The sequence below is a fragment of the Lutra lutra genome, chromosome X (genome assembly GCF_902655055.1).
Source record: "Lutra lutra chromosome X, mLutLut1.2, whole genome shotgun sequence".
Lineage (NCBI taxonomy): Eukaryota > Metazoa > Chordata > Mammalia > Carnivora > Mustelidae > Lutra > Lutra lutra.
Window position 1 is genome coordinate 44152153 of NC_062296.1, and position 18141 is coordinate 44170293.

Below are 18141 nucleotides of genomic sequence, written 5' to 3' on the forward strand. Positions count from 1 at the left end.
GCTTTTGTTACTGTGCTAGGTTCTGGACAGAACAAAATGGGGAGAGTATGGGCCCTCTTCTAGAATTTGCAAGTTAAACTTCTATGTAAATGATGTGTGCATTGAGTAATATATTAACTTACACAGGCATAGAATGAAGCAGAGAGGATTTAGGTTTCATGTTTAGGTAAGAAAAAAGTGGGTTTTTACAATTTCCTCAAATTAGTGAGAGAAAACTCTGTAAATGAGATGGGATGACTGCACAAATAGAGCATGAAACTAATGTGACTGAGACAAGCAAAGGAGTGGGTAGCATAGTGAGAGAAGAACAAATGATATGAAGTGGTGCTGAGGGTGGTTTGAGGAAGGACTATTTGAATGCAAGTTAGGCCTAATCCTTCATGTAGTAAGGAGCTATTACAGACTTTCAGGAAGGGAAATGGCATTCCTAAAATCTTTAAGTGAAGAGTTAACTCTATCTAAAAGCGTTTGTTCTAGTTTCAGCCTACAGCCTGGGGGTTTCCGTAGTGAGGTTGTAACAGCTGTGGCTTAGGCCGTAAGCATAAGTGAGGGGTGGTTTAGGAGGGCATACTGGCAGGATTTGGTGAGAGACTGGAGTGGAGGACAGGGAACATTAGAATTACTGCAAGGTCTCTGGCTTGGGAGGTCAGACTTACTTTGGTTTCACTTCTTGTGCTGGGGAGGCTGGGCTTACGAAGAGGTGGTAAAAGGAAAAGAGGCAGAACTACAGTGGGGTTGATCTGAGGGCAGTAAAAGGTTTGATATAAGGAGTTTGCACAGAACTCAAGTGAGGGGCAAAAATCTATGACAGGAGATAGATACCGCATTTCCTCTCTTTCAGCCTGACCTGGGCTTGTATGAGGTGACAGACTAATGTACTAATGCATTTGGTTCTGTTTAATGTTTTGGCTTGTTTCTTTCTAAACACAAGATGATTTGAATGGTTCTTTAAGGATTTCCCTTGTATTTTCTTTTGAACTCACAACCTGCCTCATTAAAGGGATTACATTTTCCCAATGTGAAACTATGTGCAGGTTGAGGTATCTCATTTGATGCAGAAATGCTTTCTGAATTAAAATAACGTGAATAGGAACTCTTAGCCCTAAAATGTGACATGGAACTTTCTATACCACGTGTGTGTGTGCAACTGCCTGGGCGTTTTCACACATATATATTGTATGCCCTATACAATTGTAGTTATGTCTAAATTTCTGTACTTTGGCTTATATATTTTGGATGTCCTGTTTTTCTTTGGAAATAGGGAATACACCTTCTACTTCATTTGTACCCCTCAGAGCACAGCATATATAGTACAATGTAGACTGCATAAAATTGCATGTCTCAGGAATTTAAAATTATTGGCTGATCTGAAAAACCACTGTTAAAAATGAATAATTTATTTAAAAACAATGATAGAGAACATAATAAAATCTGCACAACCTCAAATTAATTTCATTTTTTGCATTTTTAGATTTCAGCTATAAATTAATGCTTATTATGATAGTTGAAGTATTCCAAAATTCTCAGATGTCTTCTAAATCATTAATAAAAAAGAGAATTTTTTCAGCGATGCTGCATTGTTAGATATGTGAAATTGCTCATTCTGTGAAAATTGGTAATCCAAGTATGGCATGTATGCTAATTATCAATTAATGACTGGCTAATTTTAACTCAGCCTTGGGCAAATCTGTTTCTATTTGCTTCCTCGACTATTAAAAAGGGGGAAATGACTCCTGGCCCACAGGCATCTTGGTAAAGATTTTACTCTTTGAAAATGCTTTTCTGTTGGAAACTGCCAGACAGATATTCTCATGACACATTAACCTTGAAGTTGAGCAAGAATTATACTAGAAGTTGTGACGGATTGGTAGGCAGAAATTTTGAAACTAGAACTGGCTGGAACATCAAGATTGACATTACACTCTGACCATTGCTTTTTCTCTCTCCTTTGCCCCTTTTCTCTTTCCCAAGCAAAGTATTGGGGGATAGGAAACTAGGCCTTAACCTTCCTTTAAGAAAGTGACATACTGCTAGTTGCTTGTGGCTTGGGAGGGAAAACAAATCCCCATTTGATTCCTCAGCTTGGTGATTTCCTATGATGCCTGTTTTTGTGAATGATATTTATGGATTCCCCCTTTCCAGACAATTGCTTTGGAAAGTTATGTAACTAGACACTGATCTGAAGAGAAGCCAGATCTAGAGGTTATAATATATTGAATTTGTCCAAAGTTGAGTTCCTGTTTACAGGGGGATAGCTTGGGACACTTTCTGCTAGGTTAGCTTTCTCCTTTGCTGAGTCTGAGCACTTGGAATATTTCTGTCCTTGTAACAGATGCTTGAGGAAGACCGCAATATGTCTCTCAGATAATTAAACATTGGGGCTCTGCACAAAAGGACAAGTTTTTATGCATCATTTCTGGGGACATTTTATCATCAGCCCCTCATTTCCACTTTCTCCATACAGCATAGTAAACTATGGTATGGTATTTGAGAATCTTTATGTTTTGCCCTTTCCCACTCCCCAAACCTGATACAATGCAAGTTTCCATCATTGTCATCCATGTTAGACAGATCTGTTCCATTTCAGTTGCAGAAAACATTCTTAGCAAACACTTACCCAGTGTGTTCAGCAGCAATCAGGCCATTGATGATGATGTAGAAGTTTATTAGAACATGAAGAGAGGAATTACCTACAAGTAATTCTGGAGTGCTGGCTACTAGGAGCCAAGTGCCTCATAGGCAGAAATTCATTGAATAGCATGCATTTATTATATGTTGGCTGCCAGAAGTTTAAGCACTTGAGCTCAAACTTGTCATTAGACCCTCCCCAGCATGCGGGCCACCCACCAGTTGCAAGGCATGATGACACGACAGATAACCCGCCCTCCTTGGTAGCAGTATGGATATGGGTAGTAACCTAGTAAGGGTTCACAGACGCGGCGGCAGTAGCGGTTGCCTCGACGGCAGTAAATACAACAATAACCTCTCTCATCCAGCATGGGGTCAAATTCTATTCCATTTTCAGTCTGAAAAAAGAATAAACTGCGGTTGGAGGGGAAGGTTCACCAAGAAAAGGCCCACCAAGCAGGGAAGGACTACAAGACTACATGAGTTGGGTACTGGTGAGAAGTTAAATTCCTTAGTCTGATAAAGATTAATCAAGATTGATTATGAATGAGTGTCTTAGGGATTCCAAGTTTCTTAAATATTTTTTTGTTAAAACAATGATCATTCTCCTTTTGAGGACTTTGATCTAAGGAGTAGTGAGTTTTTGGGGGGGTCCTTGCTATCCTTCTAACAAGAGTAACACGTACGTAACTCACATAGTCATTTATTGGAAGTTCTTCCTCGCTTGCTTGTCTGGCATGGCGGGTCTTTTCCACCTTCACTTGAGGGACCACCCACTGCTCGTTTTGTTCAATCCCTTTTTTTTCATTGGTAGGAAAGTGGAGATCTTCACCATCCTCCTCAAAGTCTTGTAACTCTGAAACTAAGGTAAGAAGCACAAAGTTGTGATTCACCTACCTGAAAGAAGTGCTTGGGGTTATGGTGTTGGGAATAGAGAATTTCATTTTATCTTCTCACTGCCATTATTTAGCCAAGCATGAACCATGTTTCCAGACTCCTACAGCTACAGTTTTAAAGAGATTTCCCAAAACAAATCTGACTATTCCAAGGTACACAGACTTATTCTTTGCTCATTTGGCATCAAGCACTTACTGCTTTGCCTTACTAGCATCCTAATTTTAAAAATGAGGACAGTGGGGTTGGGGGTGCCTGGGTGACTCAGTCAATTGGGTGTCGGACTCTTGGTTTTGGCTGGGATCAGGATCTCAGGATCTTGGGATCAAGCCCCATGTGGGACTCCATGATGGGTGTGGAGTCTGCTTTAGATTCTCTCTCTCTCCCTCTGCCCCTTCCCCCTGCTCACATGCTCTCTCTCTCAAATAAATAAATAAATAAATAAATAAATAAATAAATAAAATCTTTAAAAAAATGAGGACAGGGGACTTATGTGTCTCTCCCACAATGATTTTACCTATGATAGGTGCTCAGTAAATATTTTTTTGGTTGCTGGATTTGATTTGGTGCCCTCTGTCTTCCTCCCCTTTCCCCTCTCTTTCTTGTCTTAAATTAAAAAAAAAACCACCCTTGTATTTAGAAATAATCTTACATTTTACAGAAGAGTTGCAAAGGTAGTACAGAGTTTCTATATATCCTTTATGTAGTTTTCCCTAATGTTGACATCTCACATAACCATGGTACAATTATGAAAACTAAGAAATTAACATTGGTACAATACTATTAAGTAAACTATAGACTTTATTCAGATTTTATTATTTCTACTAATGTCTTTTAGAAAAAGAACACTAAAGCAGATGTTCTAGAATCTAGTCCAGAATATCACATTGTATTCAGTGTTTTTTAAATTCAATTTTCTTAAGCTGCCAAAGAGTACCAGTAGTTGCCTACATTGGTTAGAGTAGCCTCTCTTGAGTAATACAGTAATCTAGACCTTCTAGAATGAATGAGACCAGACTCTCTGTTAGCTGGGCAAAATAAGACATCCAGAGACCTTTGTCTTCTTCATGAGCTGACTGGAAGTTGAGAGCTGGACTCATACTCTAGAGCTGCAGCCCTCAATTACTTTTATAGTGATTCCTAAAACAGCCACAAAGAGATCTGTATTATAGCGAGTGTCTTATCTTCTTGGGGGGAATGCCACCATCTGACACACAAAATCATTCTTGAGACAACAGGACATTGTTTTGGCTCTTCTCTCCTCTCTTCTTGGGTTGAGTACATAGTGGTTTGAGGAATAGCTTGGTATCCTGACTGCGATGAATATCAGATGTGCAAAGGAAGGTTAGTTTTTTTGCCATCACTAGTTATATTAGGGTGGCATTACCTTTGCTGGGATATTTAAAAGCTTGTCAGCATTAATTTATCTGATATATAACTTAGCTGGAAAAATTCCTTCCTCCTTTGGCAGTCAGCATATACAGTTTCATCTAACAAGATATAAGCTGATCATTCTTTTCTTAGAAACGTAGTCTCTAAATGATGGGAATATTAACCTCTTACTGACTTTAAAAAGTGGAGGAGGAGAAGGCATACCTGCTATTAGAGTGGGATTAATCCAATACATGGTCACATTATCACAAATTTCCAGAATTTTGGAATTTTTCAGAAAGTCTCGGTTTTCAATAGGCTTTTCTGCTGGGACCCAAATCACGGACTGTTCAAAAAAAGTTGTGGTAATTTCTTCATTCTGAGAGAAGTAAGTTCAAGGTAGAGATAGGCAGAGAAATTAATAAAATGAGTGAGACATTATGGGATACTGGAAAACACTCTCTTTTGAGTCTGAGTAACAGTTCCAATCCCAGGGCTGCCAGTGAAGTAGCTCTGTTTTGTGCATACAGTAGGTGCCTTTGGGAGAGTTAAGAGCTAATCCCTCTCTGGGGTCTAACGGTAAGGCTGCTTACTGTAACAGGAGTTTTTTCTGCTACTATTTCACTCAACTAGGAAAGCTATTCATCATTTTCTGGGCCTCCCACTGGACCATGTAGGTTTTAATTGGGCTTCTGGAACCCTGAATGATTTACATTTGTTTTTGCTCTTTTAAATGGATGTTGTGAGTGCCTGCCATGTTTTAGGCTTGCAACTAAGACTGCAAACAGGATTTGATCTCAAGCTGAAAAATAGCTTGTAATCCAAGCTGGTGAGATCAATTAAATAGCAACCAAATCTAATATTTGGGTTTTACAAGATTTGCCTGTTAATGGTGGCTAGCTGTAGTACAAAATGTTTTTTTTTTTTTTTTGTCTTAAAGTCAAGTCTTCAGCTTACTACTTCACTGGCCTTAACACTGTTTTATTCCTTTCACTCTAGACGTTTACAGATCGTCTCACAGTGTTTTTTTCTTATATTATCAAGAATATGGCCTTCTCTTTGGTTTCTTGTACTGGCAGTAGTTATCTTGTATACCTACTTCTTATTCACTTGTCTTTTGGGCCTTGACATTTCCTCCTACTCTTAATAAGGCTTTTACTTTTCTTTTTGGTTTCTTTCTAGCTTTATGATTTCAGTGTTTTTATTTGTTCTTTGAAATATGGCTTTGTATAATTTTTCCCCTAGTCATTTAAAACTCTCAAGTCTTAGCTCTCTTGCCCTTGAGTCTGTAAAGACCTTGGGATGCATTGAAAGGGACTATGGAAAAAATGAGGTTGGTGTACTGACTAGCTTTGTTAGCAAAATCAGGGCTATTTATATCACTGCTCTGCATGTTTAGCATGCGCAAACCATAGATACAGTGGTGGAAAGTATGCAGTAAAAGGGGTTTTGTCACCCAGAACTGCAAACTTATTTCATAAAAAAGTGTGTAGCCTGAATATATATATGGATTTTCCTGAAGATAAAATAATCTCACTATCACTAGATAAATACTTATGTTATTTAAAAGATGTGGCAAAATTAATTGAGGAATAAATTAGGGTCAAAATGAGACATTATGGGCCTTTGCCTTTATATTTTCCAGAAAAATTTATCTTGTTGCTTTAGTTCAGGGCTTCATTGCTGGCCGGCCCTACTCAAATGTTTACATTATTTTCTGTAAAAAGCAGCATTTAGTACCTTTTTATCCTATCAATTCTCCTTTCATCTTACCCTTGCCTCCTGCAGTAATTCTTAATATCCTGAAAGTTGTTCTGTTCCTCAGATGCATTGAATTTATGCTTATTTTTATTGTATTTATGTATTTATATGTATGTATTTATTTATTTTTATTAATGTATAATGTATTGTTTGTTTCAGGGGTACAGTTCTGTGATTCATCAGTCTTACACATTCACAGCACTCACCATAGCATATTCCCTCCCCAATGGAATTTATGCTTATTTAAAAAAAATCTTCAAAATTTTTCACTACCATAGGCCTTGAGAGCACAGTATCATCTTTGGAAAAGCTTCTCCTTTTTCTTGGAACTTCTAGGAACAAGGGTTTGCAATTTTTCTGGCCATAAGGAGACCAGTGACATGTCTGGGAGAGCCAATGATAGCACCGAGACTTGGGTAAGGGAGAGGATAAAATGCTCCCTATCCTACTTCACCCCTGCCCCCAAAATAAGAAAAACAAAAGCAAAAGATAAATGGGCAGCTGAAAATTAAAATGGACAGAACTATGTAGGAAAATAGTGATAAAGGGGGAGAGAGAGAAGAAAGAGGTCTTTACAGTGTACAGAGAGGCCACTGTGCCCTTGCCGTAATTTCATTTTAGATTTGCCAGTTAAACAGCAAAACCAAACCAAACAAACTAAACACATATTTGTTTCATCCTAGCTACAGGGGGAATGTGCTGCAACAAGATGGCCTTAGTTAGCTAAGTTTCTCTTACTGTTTCACTGACAGCAACACACTGTAGTTACAGACAGAATATCAGGGAAATATTAGAGCTTGAAGGGCTTTAAGGATGGCTGTATTTTAGGTCATGAACCTCCATCTCCCACTAGGCTTTTGGGGGCCATTTAGTGATTGTGCCAGTATCTTAGCTTACCTTACCCTTAACATACCCAGTATGTTTTCAGAGAATTTGTCTTAGACTGTAGTTCTCATCTTCTTTGGTTTTGCTTTCCCAAGTAAGGTTAAATGCACATTATTCCATTGGCAGCCCAGCATACAATGGTAAGGTGAATGAACCAAAATTTTTTAAAATAAGTGAATGTCACAGTATGATAAAAGTAGCAAGGATCTCAGATGGCTTTGGAACTTTGTTTTTTAAGACTTTATCTTTAAGCAGGGTTGTTTTTGTTCCTCCATCTTAGCTCTCTTAACTAGAACTTTGGTTTGGAAGCAAACGTACAAAATGTTAATGGCTACCCAGGTATAAAAGTATAGTTTTGCACCTAACAGCACGAACTTTAGTTTTTTGAAAGGCCTGAGTTCAAGATCCCAATCTGCTCTTTACTGTGTGACCTTGGGCAAGTCACTTTTCAGTTCTGAACCTAGTTTCCTCATGGGAAAATGAGGATAATGATAGCATCTACTTATAGGGTCATCGTGAGACTCAAATGAGAATAAAGCATTTAGTACAATATCTGGCACATGGCTAACACCCAACAAATTATGGCTTTGCCTACAACTATTAATATTCTTACATACCTCATCTATTTCCTCCTCTGGTTCAGAAAATTCAGGAATCACTTTAATCTGAGTTTTGATGAAGCATTTTTGAAGACCTACAAAGTAGATGCCAGTGTAACCCTATAAACAGACAAAAAAAAAAACTTCCTGAAATAGCCAAAGTTAATGAGTTCCCTGATCTATTAAGGCCCCAGGATGGCAAAATCTGAATTCAAAGGAAAGCTTTGTCTTATAAATCAAGTGGAGGCTAAAGGCTAATTTTAACTTGACTAAAATGTTCTACTATTTTAAGTGGGAGCCCTTGGGAAGTGGAATATCCAACTTACATTTTTAAAGTCATGTATTTCTAATGTTTCATCAGTGCCATTTCCACTTCTGAATATTTCAGTTCTGGTCACAGGATCAATTTCCATGTAAATCTTTTTCTTCTCTCCATTGCTGTAGAAAGTGTGTTCCATGTCATATGTCTGGAATAACAGAGGAGAACAAGCTCTAAGATACTCAGTGTGTCCCTTCAAAGGATGCTTTAATTGGGTAATATCTGGGGCACCTTCTCTTTCTGGAGCCTTTGTGGTGAGGTGCCATCTCAACAGCTTACCATTGGGATTTCTCTGAGACTCAAGATTTAAAGTGAGGTACTTTTTGGCACTGGAGCTGATATGGGGATCCCTTCAGAGCCAGTATTTTGTATTCAACCCAATTTGCTGAACTAATCACAAAAATTCCAACAGTTTTCTTGGCAGCCTTGACTAAATAGCGAATGATATTTTTGCAAACCAGCCTGTAAAGTATTTTCCCCTTATGTTAAGCAGAGGGATCACATAAAACTGATGCTGCCTCTTTAAGTTACCACTTCCTTTCCAAGTGCTCACCCCCTTTCTCCCCCTAAAATTCACTGGGGCAGAGAAAGAGATTTGAACACATTTAGAATGCTTAGGTATTGCTCTTTATCTCTTTATCTATCCAGGGCTTTAATATTACCTCAGTAGTCTTGGGTCTGCCTTTTTTAGAATCTGAAGACCATTCACCTTGGCCAATATGAGGTAAAAGACTTACCCTGACCTTAATTGCTTCCTTTTCCCCTTTCAACTCCAGGAAACATTTATTGCCTTCCCCTGACCTTCTCTTTTATGGGCTAATCAAACCCTCTCAGTTTATTCCTGAGTTCTGATTTCCAAACCTAATTCGGTTGGCTTCAAATTCTGTTGTATATAGAATTCAACAACTGTGTCAAGTGCCTTGCACTAAGTAATATGGTATCTTCCAAGAATAGTACCTTGGAAAGGCTTCTTATCAGGTCATTATTGAGTGGTTGCAGCAGAACCCCAGACTCTCTCTGGCCCTCTAAAAGTGACATTTTTTTCCTTAGGACCAAGAGGACCAGTCCCATCAAGTGTCCCTGTTTAGGAGTAAGCCCATTACCTATAACTGATGACACATTTGTAGCTAGAAACAAACAACAAACCTAATGTAATTCACTACCTGTCACAAACCAAGCCAGACCTAATGGGACCATGAGGAAATCTGTATTATCCTTGTTGTTAGGATGCCTTCTGCTATCATATTCATTTTTCCTTAGGAAAAAAATTCGGTGAACTGAAATCCTCCTAAAACAAGTCATCTATAGAGCCAAAGTTGCTTTCTAATGACGTGGTTCCCAGTGACAACCTTTTAGAACTTGTACTGGCTTGGTTGCTTTTTAATGTTTGCCAGTGTCTATGACTGAATGTTAGTTTAACCTGGTCAGATTTTCCCCAACTCAAGTAGAGAAACACATTGGAAGGGTTTGTAGAAACAATGTTATTTCAAGTGTGGAAAGTCTATGTAGCTGCTGCATAGGAAGAGACAATGTCATTTACCTCCCTGTAGCTCTGCAGTGCCTTGGACAGGGTCAGTGCTTAAGTATCGAATGTACTAAGTTATTAGGTTTTCAACATGAGTTTTTCCCACCAGTGACAAATTCTCATCTTCATAAAGAGACATTTTGAACACTGGCGAGTTCTTTTAAGAGACCGTACTTTAAAAGGGGAAGGAAAATGGTATTTACAACCTTACAGCAACTGCAGAGTTAACTCAGGAAGTCATGGCCTGGTTTGTGACAGGTAGCAAACAAATTCCTTTAGGCTTGTTATTTGCTTCTAGTTATAAATATGTCCTCAATTTCAGCTCTGCAGCCAGCTTGAGAAACTTCTACCTATAACAACAAATTGTACTCTCAGTCCACCTGACCTAAGTAGAGGACAAAGGCAACAACTTCAGATCCGGGCTTGTCAGATCTCCCAACAGAAGAGAATTTCTTCAGAAATATTATCCATTGTTGAGACAAATGTCAACACTACTAGTCATTGGGGGCGGGGTGGGTGTTTGTTTCATCAGTAGCACTACTGATGGATTATTGCATGGAAAAATGAGGTTAGAGACTAGGGGATGTTGGAATGCTGCCTACCTGGGCAAAAGAAAAAATAGAGGCTGTATTTTCAATCATTGGTAGAAGACTATGGAACCATACTAGTGACATTTAGAATTTCAGTGTACTTCTGTGGAATGAGTTTCCCTGCACTGTTGGCAATACACTTCACTTGGACACCTTGCTAGATGAAAGCTGTTGGAAACAGCCAAGCTCAGCAGATCTTGATTACTTTCAACATTCCTTCAAAGAGGTTTTTTTGTTTAGTTTTTTTTTTAAAGATTTTATTTATTTATTTGACAGACAGACCACAAGTAGTCAGAGAGGCAGGCAGAGAGAGAGGGAGAAGCATACTCCCCAGTGAGCAGGGAGCCTGAAGTGGGGCTCGATCCCAGGACCCTGGGATCATGACCTGAACCGAAGGCAGACGCTTAACGACTGAGCCACCCAGGTGCCCCTTTTGTTTAGTTTTGGTTTGTTTTTTGCTTTGGTGGGGGAGAAGGGGTCCATTCTGATTGTATTCACTAACCAGCTTATTGGATTTTTTTTAAAGCAATGATAGGTTGCTTAATGGAGTGAGATCAGAATGACTTCATTTATGTGTGAATCCTGGATGAGGGGTGGGGGGTGGAAAGCTATATATTCACCCACATGGAATTCTACTATCAAAGGTGTCCTTTTGGAACAGACTGTCCTTGTCTAGGAAGATGATGCAGGTGGCCCACTTTGGACCATTTGGGGATGGGTTTGAGCAAATCCAGACATACTGTCTCGCCCAGGTCCCTGTGGAGCACATTGCCTGGGTAATGGCTATGCAAGCTCCATTGGCCCATATGGAGACTGAGCTCATGACTTTGGCTTCAGAAATACTTTTCTCTCTACTAAGCTCACTGGCTCAGGGGCTGAGGGTCTTTCTGGAGATGAAGGAATAAATGGTTTTGTCCTTTCCAGGCACTAACTAAAGCAGAGACAGTATGACTGGCCTGAGAGAGGTATGACTGGGCTCTTAGTAGCTCATCTCACAATGCCCCCCAACTCAGCTTTACTTCCAGAAGGACAGAGCAAGGACAGAGTGTATTGAGGAGTATCTGTCAAATTGGCAAATAGGGACAGTTAATCACTGGTGTTTCTAGGAAACCTAGTTCCTTTCATATCCTGTTCATTTTGTACCCTCCTAGTCCTTTCCCTTCTTCTATCTCCCTCTATCCCTTTGTCTTCTGTCTAGACATCTAGGAATCTCATGGTATGCCAGGCCCTTTATGTCAAAGAAGAAATCAATTTGACAAATGATTTCACACTAAGATGATAGTGATGGGTATTTGTATCTTAAAAAAATGAGTGCAATATTTAACTCAAAGGAATGAATTACTAATGATGGATTTTAAGCAGAATGACACCAGGAATAAGATATTTTGAAGACAAGGGCATCCTTCCAGCACCACTCAAATAGGTTCCTATTCTACCCATATGTAGGGCTGGCCTTAACTATAAGGACCAGAAAACTGGAGCGGGACAGGTAAGACCATGGACTGGAATATGACTCAGAAGTGAAATGAAATAGCTATGTGATTACGTTTAGGCACTGAGAGACGTAAGAAGACCACAGTGAGAAAACATGGAGCAAAACCAAACTCGTTTCTCTTCCCTGCCCAGGACTTCTTTCCTCAATCCAGTTAAAGCCTCCACTCAGGTAGCAAATGAGCCCTAACAACCCCCTTCCACAATTTCCCCTGTTTCTTGCCTCAATTTGTGGCAATCTCTGAGATTAGAAAAGAAAGCTTTTTATAAAAAATAATGTTGTCTAAGACCTCAGTGTGATGGATCTGTTTTGGGGCTAAGTACCTTTTACCTTTCCTACAAGGGATTTGAGGACATTTGGCTTAGGCTTGCTTTTAGAAACCTGTGATTAATCTAGCTGCTCTTCTCTCCACCTTCATCCTTTACTGTCTGTTTTAAGAGGTACACTCTCCAAAGGTGAAATACATGCTCAGAATAGCTGGCTAGCAGGTGTTAGGATGGAAGGAAGGGAAGGGAATGCATTGTACCATTTTATTACCAATGTAGCCTGTGGGAATTAAAGGGCCTCTGGGTATTTCTTTACCAACACAGAGCAGACAGATTGTTTCTTATGCAAAGTTGGACTTCTGCATCTTCAATCACCAGTTCTCAGCCCTGAAAAAAATTGGCATAAGCAGCACAGACATTCCTGTTTTTCAACAAGAAAAAACCATTTCTTTCATCTACAGACTCAAGCTGGCTGGGAAGTTTTCCCATACCCACTGTCCCCACCGCCCCTTATTCTTAAATGCAACGTAAGATTAGTAGAAAAAATCCTTAGACCACGTGCTAGTCCAAGCCTCAACTTTGCCACTTAAAAGCTGTGTGACCTTGCACAAGTCACCAAGTTTCTCTGGAGTTTCAGCTCCCATCTTTATCTCCCATGCCTTACCAGATGCAATGTTGAGTAGTTGACAGAATTAGTTCTGCTCAGATTTGGGCTAACACCTGTTAGGCTGATGATCGGACTGTGGCTACCTGTTGATCACCTGGGCTTCTTTCCCTATACAGCCCCAATCCCACTCTCAGTCTCGAAGCTCCCTTTGAGGATGCAGGTTTTCCTTGCTGGCGCCATGTAAGCTGCTCAGCAAATGCTGCCTTAAGAGAATGAAGGACTGAATAAGAAAGTGCTCTCAGTAGCCAGAGTCCTGGTACACATAACTGATGCTTCCTCTTAATAGCCCAGAGCAAGAGCTGCCCCAGTGAGAGCTGCTGTTTGTATGAGGGTGGGCTTTGCTCCTGTGATAGTTTGGGAGGAAAATAAAGTGAAGAAAAGTCTTCTTTTTAAAAATGCCGATGTGGCACCATCTGGTGAAGCTCAGTCCCTCTGCTAAAGAGATTTCTTTCAGCTACAACTCCAACTTTTCCCTTGAGTGTATGAATGCTTCTCCAGATCCACATTTTACCCACCAAACTGCGGTGTAGGAAAGCCCAGGGAACTCAGGAAGGAGAGTTGTATCAATTGTATGCTAACAAGAGGAGTAGAAGAAGAAAGTGGGTCTCCAGCCAATGCTAGCATTAGAGAAACAGGCACAGGAAAGCTGGATCCAGACTTAGCAGGGAAGTGTTTTTTCCAAACAAAGGATTTTCAGCCTCCAGTGATAATTGGGCTTGCAATCCTGGGTGAGGCAGTCTTAATGATTATTTGCAGTTGAGGTTACGGAGAAGAGGGCAGACAGATGCCCAAATAGCCCTATCAGTTCTCTTCTCATCCTGATAATATGTGGAAGTTAAAAGGATGCTCCCAGTATGTGGAAGTTATGAGGACCCTCCCAGTAATCTGTTTATTGCTGTGTGGGCCTTATGACTTATGGTTTCTGAAGAGCCCTAATAAAGTCACCAGGCAGTTCCTGGGTATGGCAGGAAGGGCAGAATTTCATTTATTTAATTTATCATCCTTCTGCCTCATTCTTCAAAGGATTGGAGGGACTAGGTTATAAGGTCTGTGATGTATCTATAAATTTTGGTTTAAATGCCGGGATTTTTATGACTTGTTTTCTCCATGTTGGATTAATTAACTGGGGAGTTCGCTTCTAATTGTTTCAAGTTAAATGTGTAAGGCAGGGAGGTTTAAGGAAGAATGTTCCTCTAGGGAACTGGCTTCAAAAATCCCTAAGTAGTCACTGCCTGGAAGTGGAGCCTCATTGTGATGCACTCTCAAAATCTCTGGGACTGAATAAGTCCCTTCTGCTTGGTTGAGAAAGCTGAATATAGAGTTTGATGGTCTGGCTTTCATTCAGCTCAAGTGGCTCCTATATGTGGTTGTGGGTTAGGGGGTCTCTAGCCTGTAAGGGAGTGCAGCAGCTATCCCAGAATTAATCCCTTTTGTTTCACTTCATTTTGATGACTTTCTGTTTCTGGGTGTGTGTGTGTGTGTGTGTGTATGCAGGTGCATGTGTGTTCATGCCTGAAGTTAGGAGAGGAGATCAAGCATGGCTTACCCCCACTTTAGGATCAAGAATCTGGAATTTTGTACACACCAAGGTGGGAGGTAATGGCAGGAGAGGAATGACTTACTGTCAGGGAAATGTCAACACCAGATGTGAGACGTTGAGTAAATCCTGGTTATTTTAAACAGATGTCAAAAAAAAAAAAAAGTAAAAAGGAGATATGATGGAGGCTAGAGGAGCAAATACTAAGAGCTTGGAGGAAGCCCCAGGGGAGCAAACAAATCACTCTATCCATAAGCACAATAGCATCAACAATTCTGTCCACCAAGGGCCCCGAAGTCCCCACAGGTCTCATAGGCTTGTAAAGGAAAGTCCAGAAGAGTCTGGATTTTAATCGGTTAACTGTCGTTTCTCGCTAGACCATACTCTTAAGGGGAGAGTCTTTAATTTGTGCAAGATGCCTGGATCCTTTTCCTTTGCAAGTCTTCTTCCAAGACTAATCTGACTACTTTTCTCTTCCCAGGATTCGTCAGTCAGCTCCAAGTCAGGCATATTGGCAGTCTTAGCCCTTGGAAACATAGATGGTCTCTTGGGCTCTTTGTCTGGGGATTAAAGGTAGTGGTAGACTGAGGGAAGCATTCACATCTCCAGCTGGTTCCTTAGTTTGCAATGGACCCAGCTTGTCTTGTGGCAAAGGCCAGGACTTAAATATCCAAGACAATAAAATGCAACTCCCCAGTTGGAATGGAGAAAAAATAAGCTTGTTTATGGTGGAAAAAGTTGACCTAGGCGATACCTATTGTCTTTTACCAGATTACTTTGCAATAATTTTGTTCATTTCTGAGAATCCCTTTGCTCAAAAGCACATCCCAAGATGTATTACTTCATGAGAGATTTGATTCTTGATAAACTTTATTTGATAGCATACCCCACCTCTTTTGTGCATGCACTGACTAGGTTTTACTTTTGGTTTGAGGAGTCACAGAATTGTTCCTTATAATGCATTAAAAAAAGAACTGAAGTGAGAAGCAAAGATGATATAATACGGAAGCAGAGGAAACCATGGATCCTATTAGTGAGTTTCACACCTTGCAAAATAAAAGCAAGGTCCCACTTAGTCATTTATAGTTGTGCTGAGACAAATAACATTAGAAGTTTAGAAAAACACATAAACTCTTTCAAAATAGCATTTGCAGTACCAACAGCTACAATAAAACAAGAAAGGCCATCTGGCCCCATGTGTAGTTAGGCTTATACAGGTGGTCAAAAGGGCTAGATACCTACTACACTGAGTTAAGTACATTATGGCCATGGAGCACAAGAGTTTATTGTCCTCTAACTCACCTATAATTGTCTAAAGGATCCAATATTCAATTTGTGGGGCAGCACATCACCGAGGGAATTAACTAAGTGGTAGAAGAATTGGATTGGAATGCATTTTGGCACTTTTATTCATTTGCTGTTTCCTTTCTGATCTGTATTTCTTTGCCCACCTTGATAGCTTGCATATAAATGGCTTCTCTAGGAAAATATGTGAACAGAAAGTAGTTTAGAAGCAGGACACAGTGCAAGAGATGAGAAGGAGAGAAAGAGAGAGAGGAGGAAGAGAAAGGGGGAGAGAATGAGAGAAATGGCTAACTACAGGCATTGGGTGATGTCTCAAATCCTTTCTGGAACAAGGTGTAAATAAAAAGGCAATCAAACAAGATGGGTCCCTTTGATTTTCATTCTCCTTCCTACTTAAACTTGGTAAGATAGCCTCTGAGACTAAACGAAAGTGGGTATGGCAATAGAGGTGAAGAATCCAAGGATAACTATGCCTTATTTCTCAGTTTTCTTTTGGACACTGGTTCAGTTAATTTTCTCTTTTCTGCCCTCTGCCTCTCCTCTTTCAACAATCCATATGCTTTCCTCTTGGCTCCTATCACTCCTTTGGCTCCCAGTAGTCCACACCAGCCCATTTTCTTCTTGTCTCTCATTCTCCCACCTGGATATATGTTTTTCTCTTCCTACATCTGTTATCAAATAGAAATGAGCATCTCATGATAACAAATTAATTAAAAAGTAACAACAGTCCACATGCAGAGAGAAAAATATGGCAAAGACAGAAAACCATCTACACACCTTGTAGCGTTTACATTTATTACTTCTTCCTTAAATGGAAATTGTTAGCATGAAGGAACTATTATTTTCCCTTCATCACATCTAAACTTGCTCACTGTATGTGAGTCTGGGAGTAACAATAATATTAAGGTACACCAATATCAACTACAGTGGCCAGCTAGGTATACCAAGTGATCTTAATAGCAGAAGCTTTCTGAGATACCTGTGATTAATGACTTGGTGTCTCTTGTTTCTACCTTGTGTCATTACTATCTTAGCGGGTCAGTGACAACTGTGACTGGTGAGGAGCTGAAAAGCTCTCTCTTTTTTTTAAAGTCATAAATACATGTGAAGTCAGGTATGAGAATTGCTTCTTCTGAAAAGGAGTTTGCTGCCTGTCCTCAGAGCAGATGCATTAAGTCAGAAACATAATCCCTGAAAATCCTTTGCTGCCATTTCTGGTGATTTTTTCTTATGTGGTGGTGTAATTACTTTTCTATCAGTTTCTGCCCAGATAATTGAAAAAAGGATGAAAAGTATTTTTTCTTACAGTAAAAATTTTGCTTCTAAGAGGAGTCTTAACTTCTTAAAGCCAAGCATTATAAAAAAGTGGGTAATTCTACTCCTATCATTGTTAACCGAAATACAGAAAACATAGTTTTCCCTTACCAAAATAATTAGGCAAATAAAAGAAAGCAAAATCTTAATTCAATTTTTCATACCATCAGAAAATATATGCAAAATGGACTTAATGATTTTCATTTCAGAGTAATATACATGTCAAGCACTAATTAAATTCAATCAAACTCAAAACAGAAGCAGTACATATTAATGTGCATTTACTTACTTTTTTGGGTGTCTCTGGCCAGAAGTGCTTGCCTCCCCAAAACAGGACAATTAGAGTTAGGGCCAGGATACCAAACACCAATCCACAAATCTTAAGTGATTTACATATCTTCTTGGATTTAAAAGCTTCTGCCTAAGCAAAGAACAGACAGAATAAAACAATACACTAGCTCTTAAAATAGCAAGCCATAATTCAAAGTCACCTTTGATTTCACTTTCTAATGTTCACATTGTGATATGATAAATCTGTGAAACCATGTTTCTGCTCAAAAGGGAAAAAATATGAATCAACTTACATTTAGAATGTGACAGTCCTCACAGTTCTCTGGAGGATTCTTTGCCATGCTCTCTCAGCACACAGTACTCTTTTCCTGCTTTGAGAGGACTGAGAGACCACTGCTGAGGTGGAGTTGCAAGTGAGTCAGCTAACAGATGCCAGAGGAGAAGCTGAATTTATATGGCTCAAATATGTCATACCAGAGCCTGAAGGAGCCCAGGGGGCTCCTGTGCTGCGATTTGTTACATAGATATACCCATATATGTATATAACTTCTGTGCACAGAATTCCATCCAGAATGGCAAAGACAGAAGGTTATAATGAAAACTATTGTCCTAGGGATTGGCTTGGAAGGGGACCAAGCCTAGGACACATTGAAATGATTTTTCACTATGAACTTAAAAAAATATCAGTGGCACATGT

At 39.6% G+C, this 18141-nt stretch overlaps 1 protein-coding gene across 3 annotated transcripts; it reads right to left on the minus strand.

Moving 5' to 3' along the window:
• Window positions 1–2667: 2667 nt before the first annotated feature.
• On the minus strand, window positions 2668–17862 carry TNMD (tenomodulin). Of its 3 annotated transcripts, none has more exons than XM_047716517.1 (7): window positions 17738–17862; window positions 17443–17574; window positions 8465–8605; window positions 8157–8258; window positions 5119–5272; window positions 3324–3490; window positions 2668–3026 (listed from the first exon to the last, which is right to left on the minus strand). In XM_047716517.1, exons 1-7 carry the CDS (start codon window positions 17783–17785, stop codon window positions 2817–2819), a joined length of 954 nt encoding a protein of 317 aa, XP_047572473.1. In that variant the 5' UTR covers window positions 17786–17862; the 3' UTR covers window positions 2668–2816. The 3 variants fall into 3 exon arrangements, with proteins under 3 accessions (XP_047572473.1, XP_047572475.1, XP_047572474.1); XM_047716519.1 differs by lacking the exon at window positions 17738–17862 and adding an exon at window positions 12647–12717 and having other exon boundaries at window positions 17443–17529; XM_047716518.1 differs by lacking the exon at window positions 17738–17862 and having other exon boundaries at window positions 17439–17517.
• Window positions 17863–18141: the final 279 nt, after the last annotated feature.